The following is a 23,298-nucleotide window of genomic DNA, read 5'->3' as shown; positions in this document are numbered from 1 at the left end:
GAGTAGGGCTGCAACTAATGATTGTTTTTATTGTCAATGAATCTGTCAGCCTCACTCGTTGGTTAGTCTATACAATGTGACGAAAGATGTCCATCATAAGTTCCCAGACCTGATCCCATCAAACTGAGCATTTAGTCCAACAGTCAGAAACCCAGAAAGAGTCCATTTTTAATGATAGAAATCAAAATCAGTCCACCACTTTTTTAGTTTTAATGATTCTAAGATAGGGCTGCACGGTGGCGCAGCAGGTAGTGCGCGTGCCTCACAGCAAGAAGGTTGCCGGTTCGATCCCCGGGTCAGGCGGGGCCTTTCTGTGTGAAGTTTGCATGTTCTTCCCGTGCATGTGTGGGTTCTCTCCGGGTACTCCGGCTTCCTCCCACAGACCAAAAACATGCTCATTAGGTTGATTGATGACTCTAAATTGTCCGTAGGTGTGAGTGTGAGTGTGAATGTTTGTTTGTCCTTGCATGTGGCCCTGCAATCGGCTGGCGACCGGCTCAGGGTGTACCCCGCCTCTCGCCCATTGTAGCTGGGATAGGCTCCAGCCCCCCGCAACCCCGAAAGGGATAGGCGGTATAGATAATGGATGGATGGATGGATTCTAAGATAATGAATCCAAATGACTGTTGATCCTCTCGACTTTTCTGTCGTCATTTGTGTCTCTGAGTGAAATGTCTCAATAACTGTTGAATGGATCGCCGTGATCTTTGGTGCAGGCATTGATGTTCCCCTCAGGATGATTGTAAAAACTTTGGTCATCAGGTCAGAATTGTCTTTTGTCCAATACTTTAGCTTCACGACTAAAGACATTCCCATCAGCCTCAGCTGTACTTTGTGTTTAAATGGTGAATGGACTGTATTATATAGCTTTTACAACACAAGCCTGTATTCACCCATTCACCCATTCACCCACAGCTTCAGTATCTTGCCCAAGGATGCTTCAACACGTATGCTGCCGAGGCCAGGGATTGAACCACTGACCTTCTGATAGGTGGCCGACCGCTGAGCCACAGCCGCCCTGTGATAGATAGCAAACATTAGCATGTTAATGTGAATCAATGACATTGTTATTATTAGCATAGCTCTCACAGGCTCAGGCCACAGTGAAGACCTGCACACCAGCTACATTCACAGAGCTTTGACTCTCTGCTCAACAGCCTCGACCTGCACCACAAAATTACACAGTTAAAACAGCCAAAGAGCCATTAGGCCAAACGCCAGGGAGAGGAAAACTTTGTCAAAAAAGAAGCCTGTTAAGTAAAAAAATACATAATAAAACAGAGAGACAAGTTTATAAAGAGTCGTAAAAATGTTAGCTCCTTTTACGAAAACTTCTGTGTTCATTGTTTGGATTAGTTGTACTGTTTATCAGTGGTTCTGTTGTGTTACCTTTATATATTGAATATAATATGAAATATCAGTAAAATACTTCCAGTCAGGGGTCATCGGTTTCTCAGTGATAGAAAAGCGTCTCTTAAGGAAAAAGGTTGGGAGCTAGTGCTTTAGAAGACAGCTTACTTGATTATATCTGACTCCTGTAGACGTCTGCTACCTTGAGCAGGACAAAATAAATGTTACCAGTTATTTGCAGATGCTGTTTGACTGCAGCACGATGGAGTGGCAGAATGAGAAATGGTACCTGGTGTGAAAACATTTGCACTGTGTGCGGTGGCATTAAACACAGGGTCCGCTTCCTGTCCTCACATTACCCGCCATCCTGCATTTTGTTCAGAGGACTTCCTGTGTCGTCGCCGACTCTCGCCTTTCCCTCTCAATCTTTAGACATTAAAGGGAAAAAGATCTCCGAGATGATGAAATGACACAGAAACGGACAAAGATGCCTGTGAGGAATTAGTCACAATGTGACTGCACTTTTATCTCCAGCGCTTCCAATCCCATTTGTCCACCAAGGACGCTCCGCAGGAGAAGTGCTGATATTTGTGAGGATTGCTATTGATCTGGTTGGGCGACTAATCCAGTTAGTCCCAGATGAAGGGAACATAGTGCTGAGTGCTGGCTGCAGGTCCGTAAGTGAGTAGACATACATTGCGATTGTTGGCCCGATAGATAGATTTAATTTGAGAGTCGTGACTTATTCGCCCACATTGGACCAAGACCATCACATTCTGGGTCGCCTGGTGTTGACAGCCTGGAAATAAAATCTTTCAGTGGTGTTTTAGGGTCGTAATAGTTGCATTGATCTGATTCTTTGCTGCAAACATTGCAGCAAAAATAAACACCAAGCATGTTTAGTCTTGCTAGCAGACTGCCATGATGTTTGGTACACAAAGCAAAGTTTTCCTTTTTTCCAATAAGGCCAGAGACTCTCCCATTAACCACAGTTGTTGTTGGCGTTAAGCATTAGCTAATGTTGACATGCTAAATTAAGACGGAGAACATGGTAAACATCACACCTGCTGCAATAAGAATGCTACCACTGTTGTTGTGAGCATGTTAGCATTTAGCTCAAAGCACCACTGTATTGAAGTGTGGTCTCATAGAGGTGCATGTTCCTTATTTGAATGTAGAGGTTGATATTGACACAACGAATCATCATCGACCTGTCATTCAGTGTGCTGTCCTCTGTTTTCACTCAGCTGTTCAGTGCATGTTTCTTTCGACTGTCAGGCCTGAAAGATCTGCGTCTGTCGGGGAAAGAGTGACCACAAGTGAGCTGTCTAGTCCTTGTAAGTGTTTCAGTAAGTTGAAGTGTGTCCTCAGTTTAAGGGTTTGTGTAAGCAGCCATATGAATGGTGTGTTGTTCACTCCAAACGTCCACAGCCCGGCGGTTGCAGCCACCCCTGAGAGCTGAGCTCAGTTAGGGGGAGAAAAGCTGCCTCTGTAAATCTGGTATTGATTGGTGGAAAAGGTAGATGTGTGTGTTCATGTTTGGACCGGAGCCATGCTCTGATAAGCGCTAACAGGATTGCAGGGTGGAGTCTCTGAGCTGTGACAGGACAACAGACTGAGAGGAGGAGGAAGAGGAGGGGAGTTAGAGCATTAAGCGGGACCATGAGTAAGGAGGGAAAACACAGACAAGATGTAGCAGCGAGTCAAGAATGGGCTTTAAAGACACAGAAGATAAATTTACTAGAGTATCAAGTTTGAAGAATAGTTTTTCGGTCTTTTTTGAGTCTCGCTGTGGTCATGATTTCTGTCTGCTGTAATAATTTTGTGCTCAACAGCAATTGCTCTGATTTTGGTGCATGCATTGCTAAAGCAGCGCGAGACAGGGCGAGAAATGAGTCCTCACACGATCTGACAGTTTGCCAATAAGCAAACATTTCATTCACATCGAAACTGCAACATAATGTTGGCTGCGAGGGAAATCTGGGGTCTTAATGTTACTGTTTTAGCTGTAGTTTTAAAAGTTGTAAAATCATCTGACTCCTAGTGTTTCTTAGCGATGTGTCTGTGTTTCCAGATCCAGGCCTGTACAACAATAAACTGTTATTGTCCTGTAAAAGTTATAACAATACATAGGTACAATATAACTGTTTGGATTATATTTACTACCAATGCATTGACTTGTAAATCACATGTATGGCCATAGTTATTTTTCCTACTTTATACTCTATTAATTTGTTTAATCTACGCTATCTCAACATGTCTTAGGCTGCATAAAAAGTGCTAACTGCAGCAAGAGTAGTGCAGTAAAAAGGCCAATATTTCCCCCTGAAACGTGGTGGAATAGAAAGTAGCACGAAACGGAAATACTCCCGTAAAGTTGCTCCAATCCGTACTTAAGTGCAGTACTTGAGTAAATGTTTTCACCGGTGGTAAACACAACTTGTTCTCTCTCATGTTTAAAGTCAGCTGCGACGCATACAACCACACTCTGTCAAAATATGCAGAGGAACGCGTGTTCGCTTTAGCGCTCCCGTTCCTGCCTGTTCAAAGGCGCGTCGGCTGCAGTGAAGACAGAGCAGTTGACATCACAGACGCCTTGGAGTTACATAACACACTCTACATTTCTCTCTCTCTTTGCCTCCATCTTTCTCACCTCCTCTCTCTACCTCCATATCCATCTTTGTCCCCCCTCCCTCCTTGTCTCTTCTTTGTGTTTTGCTAGACTAAAAGAACTAGGACGGGCTCTTTGCAGAACCTCCCCGTTTGCTGTTTCTCACCCTTAAAGTTTTTTTTTTGTTTTGTTTTTCCCGTCCTGCCAAATATTTGTTGGCTGGCAGGAAAGCAAACCGAGCGGGCCTTCTGTTGTCCCACTTGATTCTTTCCTTATTCAGCCTGTGTTTTACCTCAGGTGTGCGAGCGCAGGTAGCGAGAATCCCCCCGATAAGTGAATTAAAATCAGATGTTTGTCGTCACTCTTTCAGCGTGTTTCATCAGACGACGCCGTGTAATCTCCTGGAAAAGCACATACAGCCCCGGATGTACAGTATATGAATGAGTGCAGACACTGGGAGGGAAGTCTGATGATGCTCAGGTTTGAAGGATTTTAATCGTACTGGAGCTCTACTTTGTCTTTCACCACCTCATGTCCCAGCAGACGGCACGCGTGTGAAAGCAGAGAGCTTTAAATCAGTCTCAGATTAAATAAGTGTATTTACTCAAGTTCTGTTATACTTTTGAAGTACTTGTACTGTAGTGTTTGGATTTTCTGCCATTTTAGACTTCAGCTGCCCCACACTTCAGAGGGAAATATTACTTTATACTCAACTGCATTTATTTGATAATGAGTGTCTTTGCACTCTCAGATGAATGAAAGATTAATACTAATGTTTTTGGCCTATTATAGGTCAAAATTGAGCCGATATCCAACAGAAATTCTCTGGAACACAGAGGCAACGTTGATGTTTGAGGGTACAAGGTTCATTTATTTTGATGATGAGTTGAGTTTTTTTGCCTCTTTCTCGGCTGTTTTCCACTCTTCACTCGAATGCTGAAATTAATACTGGGACGTTTGTACCAGCTGACACAGCCTTGCTGCAACGGGCATGTCGATAACATCACTCCTCCAGCCTGGAAATTGTCTCTCCCCTGTCCACTCTGTCGACTTTTTAGCCGGCCATTTTTGTGGGATGCAAGAAGTTTGCATCCCATGCGCCATCCTACAGGTGAGACTCATAGACGGGGAGGCACAGCGCCCTCCTTCACCTTGAGACTCCTGCAGCAGTCGTGAGCAGAGTAGCGGGGAGGGGCATGCGAAGCTGTCTGCAAAATGATTGATGGGTGTATTATGAGAGCATCCCCAGCAGAGCATGCCTGAGGCCTGGAGATTGGAAGGAGGATTCAAAAGACTGTGTGGCAGGTGTGTGTGAGATGTGTGCATGCTAAATTAGCTGTCAGTTTGTGTGTGCGTATCAGCTGCAGTGTATTTTTTAAATGCATCCAAGCAAACTGATACACTGAGTAAAGCCGGGCAATAAATCAAAATAATATCACCCTCATGATATAAGATCCAGTATCATGTGGGATTTGATGATTGTAATATCAAAATATGTGAAACTGTATCTTAAAGGACCAGTGTGCAGGATTTAGTGGCATCTAGTGGTGAGGTTGCAGATTGCAACTAACTGAATGCCCCTCACCTCACCCTCTCTTTCCATTGCTTATGTAGCAAAGCTTGAGATAATGCAGCTTTGTTGTCACACATTTCCATTTCCCCTGGGTGACATGTTCGTTCATCACCATTAACGAGTGCGTTTGTTTTGATTCGTGCTGCCAGAAATAGTCACTACAGCATCAATTATGTATTCCTCCACAGCTAGAAATAGTTCCTAGTCGTAATGTTTGCTTGAACTGCATTAAAGATTTTCAACTTGAGTAGAAATTAATGGGCTTGGTGTTGAAAGACTGGCACAGGTATCACTGGTTTTGGGTTTTTTTGAAAATGAGAAGAATATTGATTGTCACCAGTCCTATTTTTTAAGCAACAGACTTCTTTTGAGTTTCAGTGTTTGAGCACTGGAAAAAGAATCAGTGAATTATCCTGCTTGTCTGAGTTTCATTCACATTATTTTTTAAAAAAAAGTCTCATAAAGCAGCAACAGTGATCCACAGATCATGTAGTTAAATATTGATTTAAGCATTGTATTTATCTAAAAAAGCCAGTTTTGGAGTTTTTCAGTATTCTACACTCCTAATTCGTGTTTCTCAGCTGAATCCAGAAAATCCATCCCGATATGCATTTAAAGATGATTTATTATAAAGTCCAAACAGTCCAAAAGACTAAAATGTTCATTTTACTACCCTAAAAACAAAAGCAGCTGCAGTCACATCTGAAAAGCCTAATCCTTGAATTTTGCTCAATTTTCTTCACAAATTACTTTAAAATCACTTTAAAAATTTTACTTGATTAGCCGATTGGTTTTCTGCGGAGTGACTAATCAAAAAATCAACTAATAGTTTCAGCTGTAATACAGTTATTGTCCATGCACTGACTGCAGTTGACATTTGGCATGAAGCAATTTAAGCAAGATCATGTAATTTATTTTTGCATCGCTAGTCTAATATCTGAGGTTTTTACGTTTATTTGTCTGGACTCTAATTGAGTTAGAAATTAGCTGACTCTAATTAACCTTAATACATAATTTTATCTAATCAGCAGCATCCAGGAGGCTATTCTAAAAACTACTTTACATAATTATCCTATTTAACACCTAACAAAGGGCCTCACAGAGTAGCCCCGTCTCCGCTCCACTCCTGACCCCACGGGGACGAGGAGACGGTGCGGAGGAGTAAGACTGCAGATGAAAAGTAGAGGAGGAGAACGTCTGTGTGCTTTTATGTGCAGCTCTATGTGTTTTTCACATAGAGGAGCCAAATAAAGCAGAACTTTGGAGCCGAAAGAGGAGAGAAAAAAGTGCCAGGTCACAGTTCAATACGTCTCCTTCTGTCCCTGGAATGTCCTGATAAGCTGCAAGCTTGTGAGTTTTTTCTCATTTTTATTCCGGCGCTTAACAATTGTTTGCTGGCTGTGAGACGGAGACCGGTGGGACTCTGCAGTAGAGGGAATGTAAGGACATGCATTTCTCTCCACGGCGCAGGTGCATTTAGCAGGAAAACAAGTGGTGGAAAAACAGTGGCTCATTGAAGTGGAGCTTAATACACCAGAGGAGAACGCTGTTGCCAGCAAGTGACGCAATTAACTGATTTGTTGTGAAAGGCGCGGCTGTTGCATTGACTTTTCCTGCCACAGTGGTTTGTTGAACATCCTCTGAAAGACTTGAATCAGGAATCTTTCCCTAACGGGACAAAAAAGACCACGCTCGTCGTTAATGTCAGCCGGTCTGTGGTGTGAAAATATGTCAGTAAATCTCAGCGCATCAATCTGTGTCAAACCCTGTCACAGCCGGAACAGCTTCATCACACTCTGAGCAGATATTCAGCCATATGACACGCTGACAGCTATTAGTATGGATGAGCTCGTGCACCTCCAGGATCCTTAGCATGTTGATTATGTTGTGAGCTTGTGTACCTCATGTTGAATCCAGTATGTTACCAGAGCTGTCTCCAAACTTTTTTGGGTAGCAGGCACAAGTTCTCCAAAGTGATGTGAATTAGATACAGTGGCTTCATTGCACAGGCCTCATAAATACATATTTACAGTATGTGTCTGTGCAGCGTCTGCCTGCTCATCTATTGTTCCACGAGAGCTGAGCGTCCTTATTTTGAAGTCTCAGGTCAAGTCTTAAATACAGGCCCAGTGGATTTAGGGCTGTCGCAAGGTGAAAGTCAACAGTCGTGAATCATGGTGAAACCTTTGGTCATCAGTCCAAAACTTTGGTCCGAGAGCTGAGACACATCCATCAGTGGTGGATTTACAGCTTTGGCGACCAAAGCTGTGACAGCGTCAGAAATTTAGGACTAGTGTGGCTGCTGCTGCTCTAGCATCTACTACATATTACAGCTTGTAATTTCACATCGTCTTAACATCAGCCAAGTCCCAATAAAAAGCGCCCTGTGGGGTTTTCTTACACGCAAACTGCTTTCAGTGTTACCAAACTGCATCGTGGGCTTAACAAATAATGAATGCATTTGCTTCCTCATAACATTTGCAATGACAGATGTTCTTAAAAGTTGAAAACTGTCATTGTTTACATCCACCATCAGTCCTTCCCTGCCTTTGCTGCTGTGTTTCTCAGCACATAACCACCACCTGTAGATCGGTGCATTCGTGATAATCCATCGGCAGGATTGTGCATACCCTCACCTGCGTTCAGATACGTACACGTCCTCTTTTTTGTGACTCCAGTCAAGTGTTAAGATAATCATGCCCTGTTGCTCTGACCTCTGTCACTCCGGTTTTATCGCTCTCTTCAAGGCTACCAGACTCCTTTGACAAAAACAGTAATTTTTCCTCGCAGAACACAGGAGCTGCTGGTGTACTGCTTCCTCCATTGGCTAGTCTGTTTATGTTATTGTGTGACTTTGGTGAGTCCGACCTAACCCTTTAAAACACGGCAGTCACACAACAACATAAACAAACTAAGCAATCGTGGCAGCGGTAGACCAGCAAGTTCTTTGTTCTGTGAAGTAAAATTACTGTTTTTGGCAAAGGAGTCTGGTGGCTTTGAAGAAAGCATAGATGGATATAACGGCTTCACTTCCCTGACAGACAGGGCTGTCTGGCAGCGAGATAAAACGATGAACCTAGTCTAGCTATAGCATACACGTAAACTGTTATTGATTTTTATTGGTGGGCCTTTTTCTGGAAGCTTCTAAAAATCCCTCCAAACAACCTTTTATTCTCCACCCCACTCTCCCTCTAGGGAAACAGATGAAACTAATTTGCCCGTCTTGCAGGTGAGGATTTTCTCTGCCAAATCATGTTTATCCATTAACAACCTCAGCAAGGCTTAGAAAACATTGCACCTGACAGGGCCAGTTAGCTTCCCACAAGAGTCCTTTTTCAGTACAACTTTGTCGATTGTGCTTTTGATTGTGACAAGCAGGATGGTGATTATCGGCACAGAGAGTGGAGAGCAAGCCGAGTTTATGAATCATAGGTCATACTGGTTGAGGAAATATTGAGCTCTGTTCATCAGTATTTTCAGGTCCTCTAGAAATGATCATTTCTGAGTCACAAACACTAATTTTAGCTCTGTTGTGTGTTATGTGTTAAATGTGGTTCCTGAGAAAAATAATGATAGTGATAAGAGTGAGAAAGACAGACGGCTCAGAGATCATGACCCAGCACTTGGCTGCGTTTACTTTTCATACAGCAGACGTTAGATCTGTCAGAAGGTTAGCTGAGGTTTCCACCTGCATAGATTTCTGCTGATCTTCACAGTGGACCTGAACCCTGGATAATCTTAAAATAAATGGTTTCATTTTTCTACAAACACCACTCTTTATCACTGTGAACATGGCGGGAATTGAATTCACAGGTGGTCTGAGTGTATTAATGTTCAGTTGGGCAAACCGGCAGCAGGTTGTGTCGCTGCTACAGAAACACATAATGCCCACATTCAATGCCTTATTTCACCCACTGAGTCTGGTCTCCTAGCTTTATTTTCATTACAGCTCCATACCAATAACGTTAAATATGACAATATGCTGACGAAATCTTTCCATGTAGTACTTTTGATTTTGTAGAATTCAGCGCCTTCTGAAGTTTGTTTGGCTTTGAAAAAGAGAGTAAGTCAGCATCCTGTAGCAAACGATTAACCAACACCTGGAGAGTTTTAGCTAAGCTATCAGCGTGCTAACATGGCACACCACATGGTTTGTTACACAGAACCATCTGGGAGGTCGTCCTCACAAACTGCTTGGAAAAGGGCAGCCTGTTGGCAAGTGATTGGATGAATTATACGCCTATCACCAGCTAACCTTCAATGAACCTTATGATGCAGTGGGAGAGTGAATCTCTTGCCAGGAGAAGAGCTAAAAACATCTTTTTCATTGAGAAAAACCTTCAATGCCGTCCTTAAACCTCTCCAGGAGCCGCCATTGTGGGCTCTATGGAGGACACTAGCTTTAATCCAGACTCAAACATCTCAACCATTGGATAAACATGAAATCTGGTGCATACAATCGCCTGAAGATTATTAATTTATCCAATGCTTTGATTTATTACCAGATGAGCTTAACTAATGACATCAGCTGTACTTTGTGTCTCATTAATATTAGCATGTTCTAGCATGGTAACATGCTGATGTTAGCATTTAGCTCAAAGCACTTTCAGTACAGCGTCTCAGAGGTGCTGGCGTGACTGTGGACTCCAGTGATTTTATACATCAAAGTCTGTTTACAGGTCACTTAGGGAGTACTGCTACCTATGTGAAAAAGTTGCATAAAGCCTTTTGTGGCTCCAGAGGGACCTGAAGTCTGATAAATTTACTCCAGTGACTTCTTGTCTGAAAACAAGTTTGGAAATGAAAGAAACAAGTTGGTATGGAGTTAGAAAGAAGTGAGCCTCCTCATCTCTCCTCAAGCTAGCAGCTCGACGCTACATTGGCCGCTACTAGCATAGCAAAACCCAACTCTCCGACCCAACTATTGGGGTTGAAGTTGAATTGTGGGTAATGTAGGTGCCAGATTTTGACAAAAAGACGATATTTCTGGTTCTGCTGCATCAATCTGCTCCACCAGTGTTGAATGAATGTTGTGCTGAATCAGTACTCTTCAGATATTCTGCTAAGGTTTAATCAAAGAAATCACCAGTGTGCACTTAGAATAAAAATATAGCACTACTGTAATGTAAAAATGTAGATCCTTAAGGTCATTTTATGTGACGGGATATCAAAGTCAAAGCTGCTCTACCTTAAAATATATATCTGTGAATTCATTGACATTTCAAAAAGCAAACTCAGATAATTAAGGCCAGTCTTATGACTTTATCACATTGTCTTTGTCTGTGGTGGCATTTCAGAGACTCTCCAGCTTAGCTTCCAGTTTGAGGTTTCGATAATTGAGGTTGGACTGAAGGCCTACTTGGACTCTACAGAAGCTAAGTCTGTGCCACTGCTCACAACAGCAGCATACCAAACTCCATTTATGTGTTCAGAAGCCTGCCAAGTGTGTGTTGTCTGTGCCTCTAAAACACATCGGCCAGGGGAATGTGTGCATGTATTGACCAGCAGAGACTTTCATTAATCAGTGGAGGAAAGTTTTTCACAGTAAACTCACTGGTTCAGATGTGTGCTGTATTCACAGGTGACATGATAAATGAAGGCCGGCACAGTGCAGCGTATCCAGCAGGACAGGACTTTAATTTTTGGCGACTACAAAAGGCTGGAGGCGCTGAAAATGATTCGGTTCAGCCGGCTTGCTCCTCAAAACAGGCAAGAAAAGAATGAAAAACAGAAACAGGACATGGGTAAATCCCCACGGTGTCTGCGGGCTGTGTGGTTTGCCACCCTGCTCCTCAGACCGAGTTTGAAAAAGCAGAATAAAAAATGCACAAGCTAGTGAGCATGAAACTTCAAAATAAGGCCTTTTCTGAGAGACGGCATGAGAGAACATGAGATGAGAGGACACTTTAGGAGGGAAGAAGCAGAGATGGAGACAGAGAAGACGGAGGGGAAATAAGGTAACGAAGAGAGAGAGAGATTATGTGGAGAAGATGCCAGGATGCCTCCTGCTGGTTGTAAGTGGCGCTCCACCTGTGGCTACAAAGATGGATGTTGTGGCATGACGAGAGATCGCAAACATTTTCCCCTTCGCTTCAGGGCTCCATCATAAGAGCTCCTACCTGAACATTTCACACCAGCTTGACATTTCCTTCCCGGACGCATGCAGCATGGCAGTGATAAGCAGCAGCGGCTTTATATGGCAAAGGCACACACACACACACACACACACACTCTTCTTCTCTCTCTCTGTCCCAGGGAGTAAGCACTCCATTGCAGGCTGCTGACAGAGAGGTTATATACAACACTCAGTGGAGCCAAACAAAAGGGAGCGAGCAAAGAGACACTCCTCTAAGTTCAGCATTTATCAGCACACAGCGAGAGTAACAGCATTTCACTGTGCAGGTGTGTGTGTGTGTGTGTGTGTGTGTGTGTGTGTGTGTGTGTGTGTGTGTGTAATGTGTGTGTGTGTAAGTTGCAGCCATGACAACACCTTTAAGCAAGACTGTAACTTGTGCTGAATCGTGGCCAGAAGTGAATTCTCAAACACAGAGTAACGGCAGCAGTAGAGTGGAGTCGTAAAGTTTATGATCAGTCTCTGGAACGTCTAGTACAAAGAAAATCTATGGCCAGTTTGCTAACATTAGCCTCCATAAGCTGCTAGTTATACCAGACCACATAAGGCTGCAGAAAATTAAGAGATAACTGAGGTTTACTTAAAGGTAGATTTATATTTCTGTAGTTCTGGTCATCAGATTCAGGTTTATATTCATGTATTCAGTCATTCATATAAAAGGAATTTCTCTTTGGTGCAACGCACTGAACATGAAAAGAAAAACCAAACAGGGCAAAGGTCTTACAAGAATCATAAATATGGAAAAGGAAAAAAAAATACATTAAAATATATCAATAATATGTAATATTTATGTTTTCATAATGAAAAGAGCTGTACAGCCTTTGAAAGCATCGTTTCTATTGGCAATAATAAACAAGTTCAAAGAATAGTTTAAAACGAGAGTAACCCCTAACCCCAAGAAGATCGATACCACTCTCTGTCATGTCTGTCAAAACAAGGATATGTAACCTTTGAAAGAACATATCACACATTCATTCACTCACAAATCAAAAGCTGAATTCATAAATGACAAAAACAAGTAGCTTCTTGTGGGTAATGCTGGCAAATGTTAACATCATGTTGCCATGGAAGGGATATTGAGTCATTTCACTCTTCTCTTCTTCTGCTACTGTCACTCTGTGTTTTAGCATGTAGCATGTAGCTTTCACAGTGTGGAGCTTAAGAGCTATGAGGCAGTTAGCTTAGTTTAACAGCTAGCTCAGTAATGATAACACCACTTCTAATTCTCACTAATTAACACATTTAGAGGTGCTGGTAGGATATATATTTTTGGAGAGAGCCAGGCTGGCTGTTTAGCAGCTAGTCTTATCGCTAAGATAAGCTAATCCCCTCCTAGCTTTAGCTCAATACTCAAACACACAGACATAGCGGTTTCAGTCCTTCCATAGAACTCAAAAAGTGCATTTTCCCTAAATGAAAGACTGTGACATCGCTTAACGGAAGTCAATCGTTCAGTCGTTCAACATTTCTTTTCATTTTGGATGACCTCATTTTTCATTCAGCCTCCAAAGAAAAAGGCTTAGATGGTCAGACCTTGTCAGCCGCCGAGATTTTAGCATTTGATTAGATGAGTTCAGTGTTATTGCTGACATGAACGACAACCCAGACTTTAAAAAATAAGACCTGAGTGGTATTAAAGCAGAAGTGTCCTTTAAGTGTCGTGTGCAGCTCGGTCTGCAGTCTGCTCCTGAAAGCACAGACATTTCTGGCTTCCTGCAGCTCCTCCTGTGGACGTCTTAATAGAAAAGCTTTTCATTGGAGAGAGCTGAGCTACACGACAGCCCTTTGATCTCCTGCATTCATGTGTGTGTGTGTGTGTGTGTGTGTGTGTGTGTGTGTGTGTGTGTGTGTGTGAGAGGGTTAGTGTGTGTGTGGGTGTAAAGTAAGTAACATAATGTGTGTGCATGTGCATTTGTGTGCGGTGGCCAGTAAAGGTGAGAACATGAAACACTCTCTTTCATATTTAATGACTGGAGATGGGGCTAAGGAATGTTGCAGTGTTCGCAGGAGGTATTCCCGTGGGCTGTCAACCTGCTCGCAGCCCTCTGTTATATCCCTCACTACCGCGTGTGTGTGAGTGTGTGAGTGTGTATGTGGTAAGTATGCACTTTAGTGAGCGTGCAGGGAAAAAATAGTGCGTCCTACTGAAAGTTTAATAATTTGTTTTGAGGGGATGGGGGCAGGGGTTCAAAGAAGCATATGGCACATGCACGAGCGCTGCACCGGCATTGTTTTAATATTTCTGCTCTGCGTGGGAGGACTGGAAGGGATGGGAGTATGCACAGCAACCTATCGCGTCTGTAAACTAGGCCAAGCAGTAACAATAAATGTGCTGCAGTGACCGTACTGTGTATTGTATCCTTGGTGTTTCCCACGAGCTGCAGCCCTGGCCCCGACCAGCCGGAGGGTCCTCGGCAGCCCGAGGTGCTTGAGCGCTCCCTTGGGTTGCTTCCCTTTCTGATTAGGAAGCGTTTTATCTCCGCTCTCATCCTTATTAACTTCACATTGTCACTAATCAAAGCTGGTGTGATTTTAAGCCGAGCCGCGCTGGAACACGCCGTCCCCGAGCTCCGTGCTGGTTTCAGCTTCGACGCCATTAGCTTCTTGCATTATGTCCCCAGCTCAGTTTTGAATGATGGTGCTCTATAAAGGCTACATATGGGAATTTGCTGTAAATGCTAATTATTCATATCCTGGAAAGCAAACCTCCTTCAGGACAAGAGTTGTGTTCTGTCAGTGAGCTTTGGTTGAAGGGAAGAGGAGAGGGCAACTTTGAAAATCATGTCCAGTATGACTGATGACTGCCAGGGGTTTGAGGAAGATCAGCTTTGATCACTGGGAACAAAGGCAGCATGTTCTGCAGTGAAAGAGGCTGAGAGAGCACATATATCTGTGACTTTGCAGTGCTTTTGAAAAGTTCGAGGCCACTTTGGAAATTCAAAGTTAAAGCTTTTTACTGTATCTGAGCAGGTGCTTGTTAGCCAAGTGAGCAGCTTCATGGATGGCATTCCTGGTCCGTCATCACAATATCTCCACAGCCATTGCTGTGAAATTTGCTGCAGATATTCAAGGTCCCAGCAGGATAAATGCTAATAGCTTTGTGATGATATGAGTTTTTATCCGGCACCACCATCAGGTCACAACTCCAGTTTTAACTCCTTGCAAAACTAATGACATTCCCATCATCCTCAGCTGTACTTTCTTTTTAGTGGCAATTAGCTAATGTTAGCATGCTAACAGGCTGAACTAATGTTTAGACATCAGTATGTTAGCAGTGTTAACGTTAGCATGTAGCTCAAATACAGCCTTACAAAGCTCTAGCATGGTTGTAGAATCTGTAGTCTTGTTACTTAAACTGCTTGTTTTACAAATCAAGGTGTTATAACTTTGAGGAATGCATTAAGAAACATTAATCCTATGGAAAGGAACCAAAATGTTAATGGAGGTCCAAGTGCATGTCCTCTCACACGATGAACACCTGATTCAGTGGTTGATAATCTTGCGATAAATTTCCTGTACCTGGTGTCAGTGGTGCATAGTACAATTTTAGGTTTAATCCAAAGTTCATGCATTGACATTGACTTTGATGACTGTCATATAAATTCTTCTCACAGCGTTTGTGGTGTTTGATCTCTCTGTCATTCACCAGTAATTGGCTGTCATGTGCTATTTGTCTGTTGCTGAATTTGGAGCTGAAGTGTTGAACACCAACAGGAATGTGTACCAGTTGATACTGTTAAAGTTCAGCACCCTCAGGCTTTGTGCTTGTTCTGGTTGAAGCTGTTAATCTATGCAAAGTTCCCACATCAAAACACACTATTTACAGCATGGCAAATCTGCAGAGCATGAATATTTTACCGATTTGAACTCAGCCACTGGATCCATCAATATCTGGTGTTTTTTTGCACCAGCTTTAAAGACCAGTAGCATCTTTAAATCAATCATTGTGACAACTTTTTGAGAAAACATGTACGTCCAGTTTCCATGTTGCACCATCAAACTCCTGACTTTAAAGTGATGCTGGAATCAAATTCAAACTAAACTAAATGAGACAATCTGGGAGGTTTTTGGTGTCACTGACAGAAACTACGGGCCTGAAATAACATCACAACCAATAAATAAAGTAGAAAAAAGCTTAAAAAAATAAAAATTAACTCAGGTTTTTCTGAAGTCAAACCCTGAGACGAACCTCTCTGACTTCATAAGCGTCACTGAATGTCATCACAGCTGCATCATAAGCGTTAAATATCACTGAATAACAACAGGACCAAACCGAATAGAACTCTGAATCATTATTATTTATCATTATTTACTATTATTTGTACTATTTGATTCCGTTAAGGGCTGCACGGGATTGTTTCTGATCCAGTTTCCAATAACTCCAGATGGTTGTAAAGTCCAAAAGTCAAATTTATTAAACGCCTTCATGTATTTATGTTGACAAAACTGACTGAGTTTTATTCATGAAGGAGTTCGGCGCTGAATAACGATAATTATAATAAGCTTTTATTACAGCTGTGGGTTAACAAGACAGAACATGTACTGTACAATACTTGAGAAACCTGAATAATTACCGGCAGTAAAGAGATGTTGTGAAATGATTCTGCCGCAAAGATGTTTTCACGTAGGATCAATATGCTGCTGCAAGTTCATTGAATAAACAAGCCCTTCATTATTGTTGTTTTGTTTTTTTTCGCAGAGCTTCCGTACGGCTGGGAGAAAATCGATGACCCCATTTACGGCAGCTACTATGTCGAGTAAGTCGGGTACATCTTTAATATGTAATGGCTTGCTTTTGATTTTCAGTGCAGCCCGGTGGTGCTGTATTAATCAGATTTATTAGGAGCAGACTGCCGCTGCAGCCAGGAAGCCGTTTCTCCACTTTTGTCTGCCTGCTGATGGCTCACTGTTTGTTTGCAGGGGGAACTTCATTTGTCTGCGTGTGCTTACCCATATTTCTGCGTTATCCTTCTGTCCGAAACGCTCGCAGTGCATCTGCATCTGTAGATCAGTTCGTGAGCAGAGATCAGTGTCTCTTTTTATACATTCTGCATGTCTGTTCATCCATATCCACTGCTGCAGTGGCCCGTCCTCTCTGCTGAACTGCATGTCCCCTCCCTGCTCAGAGGTGTCATTTCTTTGGCTGGATGCTCTCCACTCTCGGGCGTAGGGACGGGCCTCTATTTTTAGACAGGCGGGGGGGAGTCATTTGGCTTGACTTTGCTTAAGAAAACCCCCAGAATGACAGTTGACTCCTCGCTGCACTCGCCTCTCGAGATGCTCTCATTGTCTTGCCTTCTCGTCATGTAAATATCATGAAAGGGAAGTTACCAGGCCTTGAGATTATGTAACTCTGTAAAAATATAGTCAAGCTGTTCTGTAATTAGCACCGTGATCCTGTGGTGTTCATTAAAAGATAAGGAGAGGAGAGAACGATGGTGTGTGTTTATGTGAGAGCACAATGGAGCCTGAAAGAGTGAGGGAAGTATCTAATGATGACTAATTATTTCACACTGGCAAATTACAGCATTTGTAGTCATTGACTATCTTCCCCCTTGCAAACTAAATTAAGACCGACGTGGGACGTTAAAGGAAATCTCTGTTTCATGTGTAGGTTTCCTCCCAGTCACTGATTCACACAATTCTGCTGGAAAGACGGGCTGAATGTTGGAAAGCCCAGAATCAGTCGTTTGTTCTTTTTTGCTCAGCAAAGCCATTCTGCGGCTCTGTTACATAATCTGGGGGACCGGCCATTTAATTAATCATCATAGCAATAGCTGCTGTAGTGCCAGGATTTTTAGATGTGATCTTCGCCGAGAGGGCGGCTAAGTTAGGTGCAGCAGGATGGTGTGAACTCTAAAACCTTTTTTTTTTTTTTTTTTTTTGTCATCATAGCCATATAAATAGAAGGACCCAGTTTGAGAACCCAGTCCTGGAGGCTAAAAGGAGACTCCAGCAGCAGCAGCAGATGCAAAGCCAGGGTCTGTCCTCACTGCCCCTTCCCACCATCTACAGAGGTAAGACCACCACGCTGCTGTCTCGGCCTTGAAAGGACAAAAACCATTAACTCCCATTACAGTCGTGCTCATGATCTGTCTGTGTGTTTGTAGAGGACATATCAAGTCATGTTGTTCACCTTTTCAGTTTCCAGTTTTTCTAAGTCTCTTATTTGCGTCAGACAATGATGTAATGCACCTTGAACTTTTTGAAAGAAACTCTCCAGTCTGTAGTTGCTCCTGTCCCAACTTCTTTGAAATATGCATCAAATCAAATATGCGAAAAATTCTTTTTCCAAATTCAAATTTTTTTTATTGACTGGTTTCTTGACACCTGATTCCAGCACTAACTCTCCACCAGCCACAGCGGTTGGATGTACTGCTAGAAAAAACTGTCTGGCCTGGTGAAGTGGAGGTTTGTTTCCATAGTAACGTAGTAGTCCATCGCTCTGAGTGGAGAGCCTGTCTCCGTGGTTACACTCTGTGTACGTTCCAGTGAGGCTCTCTCTCCTCCCTCTCCCCACCTCCTTCCTGCTTTCCCCTCCAAACTTGGATGCCAGTGGAGGATGCCAGCCCCTGTGCCTCCCTCCCCAGATCCCCTCTCGTTCAGGTCGGCCCGGTGCCCGAGCGCTGCCACAGCCTCGGCGACCTCTCCCGCTCGCCAACTCTGGGTCGCAGGGCGGCCGCGTACGCCACATCCTCCTCCGCCAACGTCTCCCCGCTCCGGCGCGTTCTGACTCGGCGGATGAATTTGTGCCCCCACCACCACCAACAGCAGCCACTTCACACCTCTGCCTGCTCTGTGGTGCTAGAGCAGCCTGTCTGTAGCCCCTTCTCCCTGTGGCACTTTGTCAGTAAGTAGGCCAAGAGAGAAGCAAAGGAGGCTGACTGTCGTTCTCATGCCTGCCTGCGCTCGTTTGACTTACTGTAAGCATGCTAGCTCGCAAGCAAGCTTTTCCCTTGAGGCAGTAGAGGGATTTGTGTGACGAGCGTGTACCATGACATGTCTTATCGCCTGACATAAGCAGGCAGGAGAGTGTAATCACTCAGTCCATGTCTGGACCAGTGATGGCAAACAATGAATGTAAACTAGCGCACTAGCCACGTCTCCCTGAGAGGTGAAGAGATTGGAGACTGTAAGTGTGACTAAGCTTGTTGGCTGAGATCCTCTCATTCCTGCGCAAGGCGCCTTCCTCCAGAAATCTCCCAGCTCTCCCTCCTTCAGAAATCTCCCAGTCCTTCCCTAACCCTCTCAAGCATCTTCTCTTGGAACTGATCCCTGATTGACAGCATGTCATTCGCTGAATTTTGCTGCTTCCTTGGTAGCCTTGGGATGGGACTGAAGACCTGCACCACTGATGCTCTCTGCACCCCTTCTGCCCACACTATCCCAGCATGGGAGGACAGGAACGGACCTAAGTTTAGTGTATTTGAGTGTACGAAAGGGGATGTTGCATTTGAACCTTGCACGGGAGCCGAAATCATTCAATCACACCTGCATCTTTCAGCACCACAGACCCACCTCTGTCCTCGAGTTCGCTGTTTTGCAGCTAAGATCATACCCTGCCAGTTTTCCTGCGGCTACACCCATGTCTTTCTGGACAAGCTTTACCCATGCCCCCACCCTGTGAGCACTGCCCTGCACCGGCTTTGAGGTCCTTTCAATCTTTGCTCTAAAGCACCCACCGAATCAGGGTTTGTTTTTGGTTAATTCGTTTCTTTGTGTCCTTTATAGAGAAGCCGCTGTTCACGCGGGACCCCACTCAGCTGAAAGGCAGTTTTTTGTCCACATCACTCCAAAAGAGCAGCATGGGCTTTGGCTTCACTATTATCGGAGGCGACGAGCCTGATGAATTCCTCCAGGTCAAGAGCGTTATCCCTGACGGGCCTGCCGCAGCTGACGGGAAGATGGCCACAGGTAAGCCTCAGGCATGGCCGAAACACAAGCTGAGACTCAAACAGAAAACAGCACTCCCTGACTTTTATTTAAGCAGGAACTCTCTTGAGATACCCGACGACACATAAGAGCACGCATCCCTCACATGTAGGTCAATAAACCAGGATCTCAAAGACACATGAAAAAGGCTTTTCTTAGAGGTTTGATTCCTGTAGCAGTTATCAGCATCCATCCAGAAAAATTAGTTTTCAAGACCCTCATTTTTCCACATCCATCTTTTTTAATGCAGCTTACACATTGTCAAATTCAAACACATCATACATGTGGTACTCAAACACAGTTTCATAAATATGCACATCAGATGTATGCATGCATTCTGCGCATGTGTGTTTGCAGGTTTGCTAAGCTAGCACTGTATAAGCTCTGCTTGCGGGTGTATGTGTGCACACGCGTGTGCACCGACTGCAGAGTTTTGTTCTTCCATTAATCATAAAGGGGACTATATGAGCACCATAACTCCTGACTGTGGCCACAGGGGGGTGGAACTGTAGCGCATATGCACAGATACACACACACACACACACACACACACACACACACCAAGACAGAGCAGCTGCACTAAAAGGTCAAGGGAGTAGAGCTAGCAGGTTTGTCAGTGGCCTCAGCGTGCAATGATGTGTCTAGTTGTATACACTGGAGCAAATACAGAGCTTATAGAAGCCATTTATCAGACATAAAGTAAGCTGGTCAGGGAGCTGCCGCTGTAGTAAAGCTGTCCTCTAAAACACTGAACACTCAGAATATTAGGTCAGAAATGTCTGTTTTTTAGAAACGTGTGGGCACAGTAGTCCAAAATAGGTCCTCTGATGACTAATAAAGCTTATCCTGACGATACTGCATATGAAACATCTCTTTGTCTTCTCATCCCCTCGTCTCTCTTTTCATGTGTTCTTCCCCCAGAAATAACTAACAAATCCCTCTCACATCTATACTATCCCACCTCCCCTTCAGCTCATCTCCATCTCTATCTCACCATCCAGCCTCCACCCCCCCACCTCGCCTCCCCAGACTTTGTGTCCTACTTCTGCAGTAACAGCGCGAGCTCGATCACAGTAGCTCAGAGCTCACGAGGATGGCGTCCCGTGGAGGTGTGAAATTCCCAATTCCAGATAGATAATTTGCGCCGCTTTCTCTTCATGACCCTTCCTCACTGTCTCCACTACGCGATTAGACAATCTGGGAAAACATCACCTCTTAAAAAGTTTTTTATTAAATATCTGATTTACACCTTGCTAAACCGCATGCAGTGCAGTGCAGTTTTGTCCGAGATATACTGTCTTTTTTTACTAAATATATTTTTGTTTTTGCCCATAGAAGAAATGTAGTGTGTATTAGATGGGATATTTCTGTGTTTTTGTGAAATTTAGAGCTGTGAGCCCAAATAGCTTGAGGTGGAGAGGCATAGTTTGGATGCCAGAGGCGGCATTTAATGCAAAATCAAGTGGGTTTGTTGGTGCAGTATGTTTTCCAGCTGGAGAGTGTAACAGATGCAACACTCTTTCAGCAACATGGGTTATTCCACTGAACTCTGTCCATATACTACAGTGTTTGTTCTATTCGTAGAAGACAGAATATGCATCACATTTAGCATTTTTATTGATTCAGTGTTTCAATTTACAAAACATTGCTCACCAAAAACACACAGTTGCCGTGATCTAGACGTTTGGAAATTACACTTCGTTATTTAGATTAAACTCTTATCTAACATCAAATGTTGATTCAAGTGACCAAATTTAAGTGTTTTTATTCCGACTTTTCTGGCGTTCAGACAAAAGTAGACAAAAGCAGGCTTCTCATTTCTAGCCCGTAATTTTTTGCAGCTTATGTGATTAGCTGCTGTTCGCAGATTGAATCAGCTCTAGCTGGCTAATTAAGCTGACGTTAGCTCCACGAGTTGGTTGGAAATACAGTGGTTGCCTGGCTTTTTAATGTTTCGGGCTAATTTAAGTGTAGCCTATAAGCCAAAAACTAATGCAGTTAGTTAATGATATGCTCCTTGCCCTCAGAGATAAGGTTGTAGAAGCTAGTAGGCTAGTTAGCGGGAACTAACTCAGTCCTAACTAACTCGAACCCTCTGACACTTATGCATCGTCACATCACAGACTATCTGCCATTAAATGTGTTTTGTCTGCAAAATCTTGAGACATTCATTATTATTCTAATCACACCTGCACGTCTGATACGGCTGTAATGCAGTTTGGACGCCCCCCCCCCCCCCCCATTTAGCCTGACACGCACACAAAAACACTCAGTCACACACAAAACACTGCAGTCTCTAACAAATGCTCGCACCCCGCTGAGACTCTAAACTGCTCTGTTCTGGTGGCCTCGTCTCGGCAGGGCCACGGAGACCTCTTGTTATGTCGACAGGCTCTTGAACACACTATTAGCCGGAGATGAATATGTCATAAAGAATATGCAAGGATGGGACAATGAGAGATGAAGCAGCCGTGTGGGCCTTGGTCCCAGTGACTGTGTTGTTTACGCTTAAGGTCAGTGTAATTTAGAATTTACAAGGGACCTACAGGAGGCTTTGTAATGGATGGAGAGAGGGCTATTTGGTGGCCGTGAGGGTGTTTTTCCCTGGGTCTCTCTGTTTACATGTCCTCTTCTCTGCACTTATATATATGCACACCCGTGTTTCTGACCGTTTGTGTTTATCAAGGGTTATTTTACCCGAATCTTCCACTCGATTTAATCTGTACTGCTCACAGTATTGAAAAGTTGCACTTTAAAAACTCAACATTTCTCTCGAGACACAGTGTCCCCGTTACTGTGGATAATCCACCAAATCCAGAGCAGTCGTTCCCAACCTGGAGGTCAGGCTGCCTCAAGGAGTCACAAGATGATTCCGAGGAGCTGCGTGATGTTGAACAAGATAGATAAGAACAAAGACATACGTTTGCTCCATCTCTCTTGTCTTTGCTTTTCTTTCTTTTGAAATGCTGCATAGTTTTACGTCTGTAGGCCTCAAAAAATGACTGAAATTTAAAAAAACATGAGACAGAAACCTCTTTTTGCTATAAATTCTCCAGGCTCATAGAAATTCTGCTGCTAACATTGCTGGCTGAAATGATGTTGCTGACACATCCTGTCACCTGTAGCAAGAGTAGCTAGTTAAGCTAACGTTAGCTGCATGAGTTAGCTGAAAATGGCTGAGTTTTTAGTTTCAGGTAACTTGTTTCTTGACATCTACATAGTTTTTCCTTTTCAGACCTCAAAAACTGATGGAAATTAAACAATACAAGCTGGTAAAAATTCCTTTTTTGTTACGACCACAGTGCTATAACTTCTTGCCACCTCTAGCCTGCATATAGACACACAATTGTCAAATTCACCATTGTCTCTAAACCTTGGCAGATAAATCCCGACCCATCTGCATGGTAAGGTACCGTAAGGGGTAGGAAAGGGCTGACCCTTTAGATCAAAGCACACATGATAGATTATGTCTCTATATGTGAGTTCATAGCTAAAACAAGTCGCTGCTCTCCGTCTGGCTGCGTGTCCTCCCCAGTCATAAAGAATGTGAACTGCGGGCATGACGAGGGCACCGTAAGGTCACGGCGCCATCATTTGTTTTCTGCCAGTGTGCTCAGCTATTGATCCTGACACGGCTGCTCAAGGCAAATGTCGTCTGCGTTTACCCAGATTAATTAAAAAGTCCCTCACGTCACGTTG

General features: G+C 43.6%; 1 protein-coding gene across 1 annotated transcript in view; it reads left to right on the top strand.

Moving 5' to 3' along the window:
• magi2a (membrane associated guanylate kinase, WW and PDZ domain containing 2a) overlaps positions 1 to 23,298 on the top strand; it is a 203,351-nt gene that overhangs the window by 140,929 nt on the left and 39,124 nt on the right. Inside the window, exons 7-9 of the mRNA XM_070991682.1 lie at positions 16,367 to 16,424; positions 17,563 to 17,684; positions 19,399 to 19,581. Coding sequence (XP_070847783.1) covers positions 16,367 to 16,424; positions 17,563 to 17,684; positions 19,399 to 19,581 — 363 coding nt within the window. The remainder of the gene's footprint in view (positions 1 to 16,366; positions 16,425 to 17,562; positions 17,685 to 19,398; positions 19,582 to 23,298) is intronic.

Source organism: Chaetodon trifascialis, chromosome 22 (assembly GCF_039877785.1).
Source record: "Chaetodon trifascialis isolate fChaTrf1 chromosome 22, fChaTrf1.hap1, whole genome shotgun sequence".
Lineage (NCBI taxonomy): Eukaryota > Metazoa > Chordata > Actinopteri > Chaetodontiformes > Chaetodontidae > Chaetodon > Chaetodon trifascialis.
Note: the sequence above shows the minus strand (reverse complement) of the source record. Positions and strands in the feature narration are given on the sequence as shown.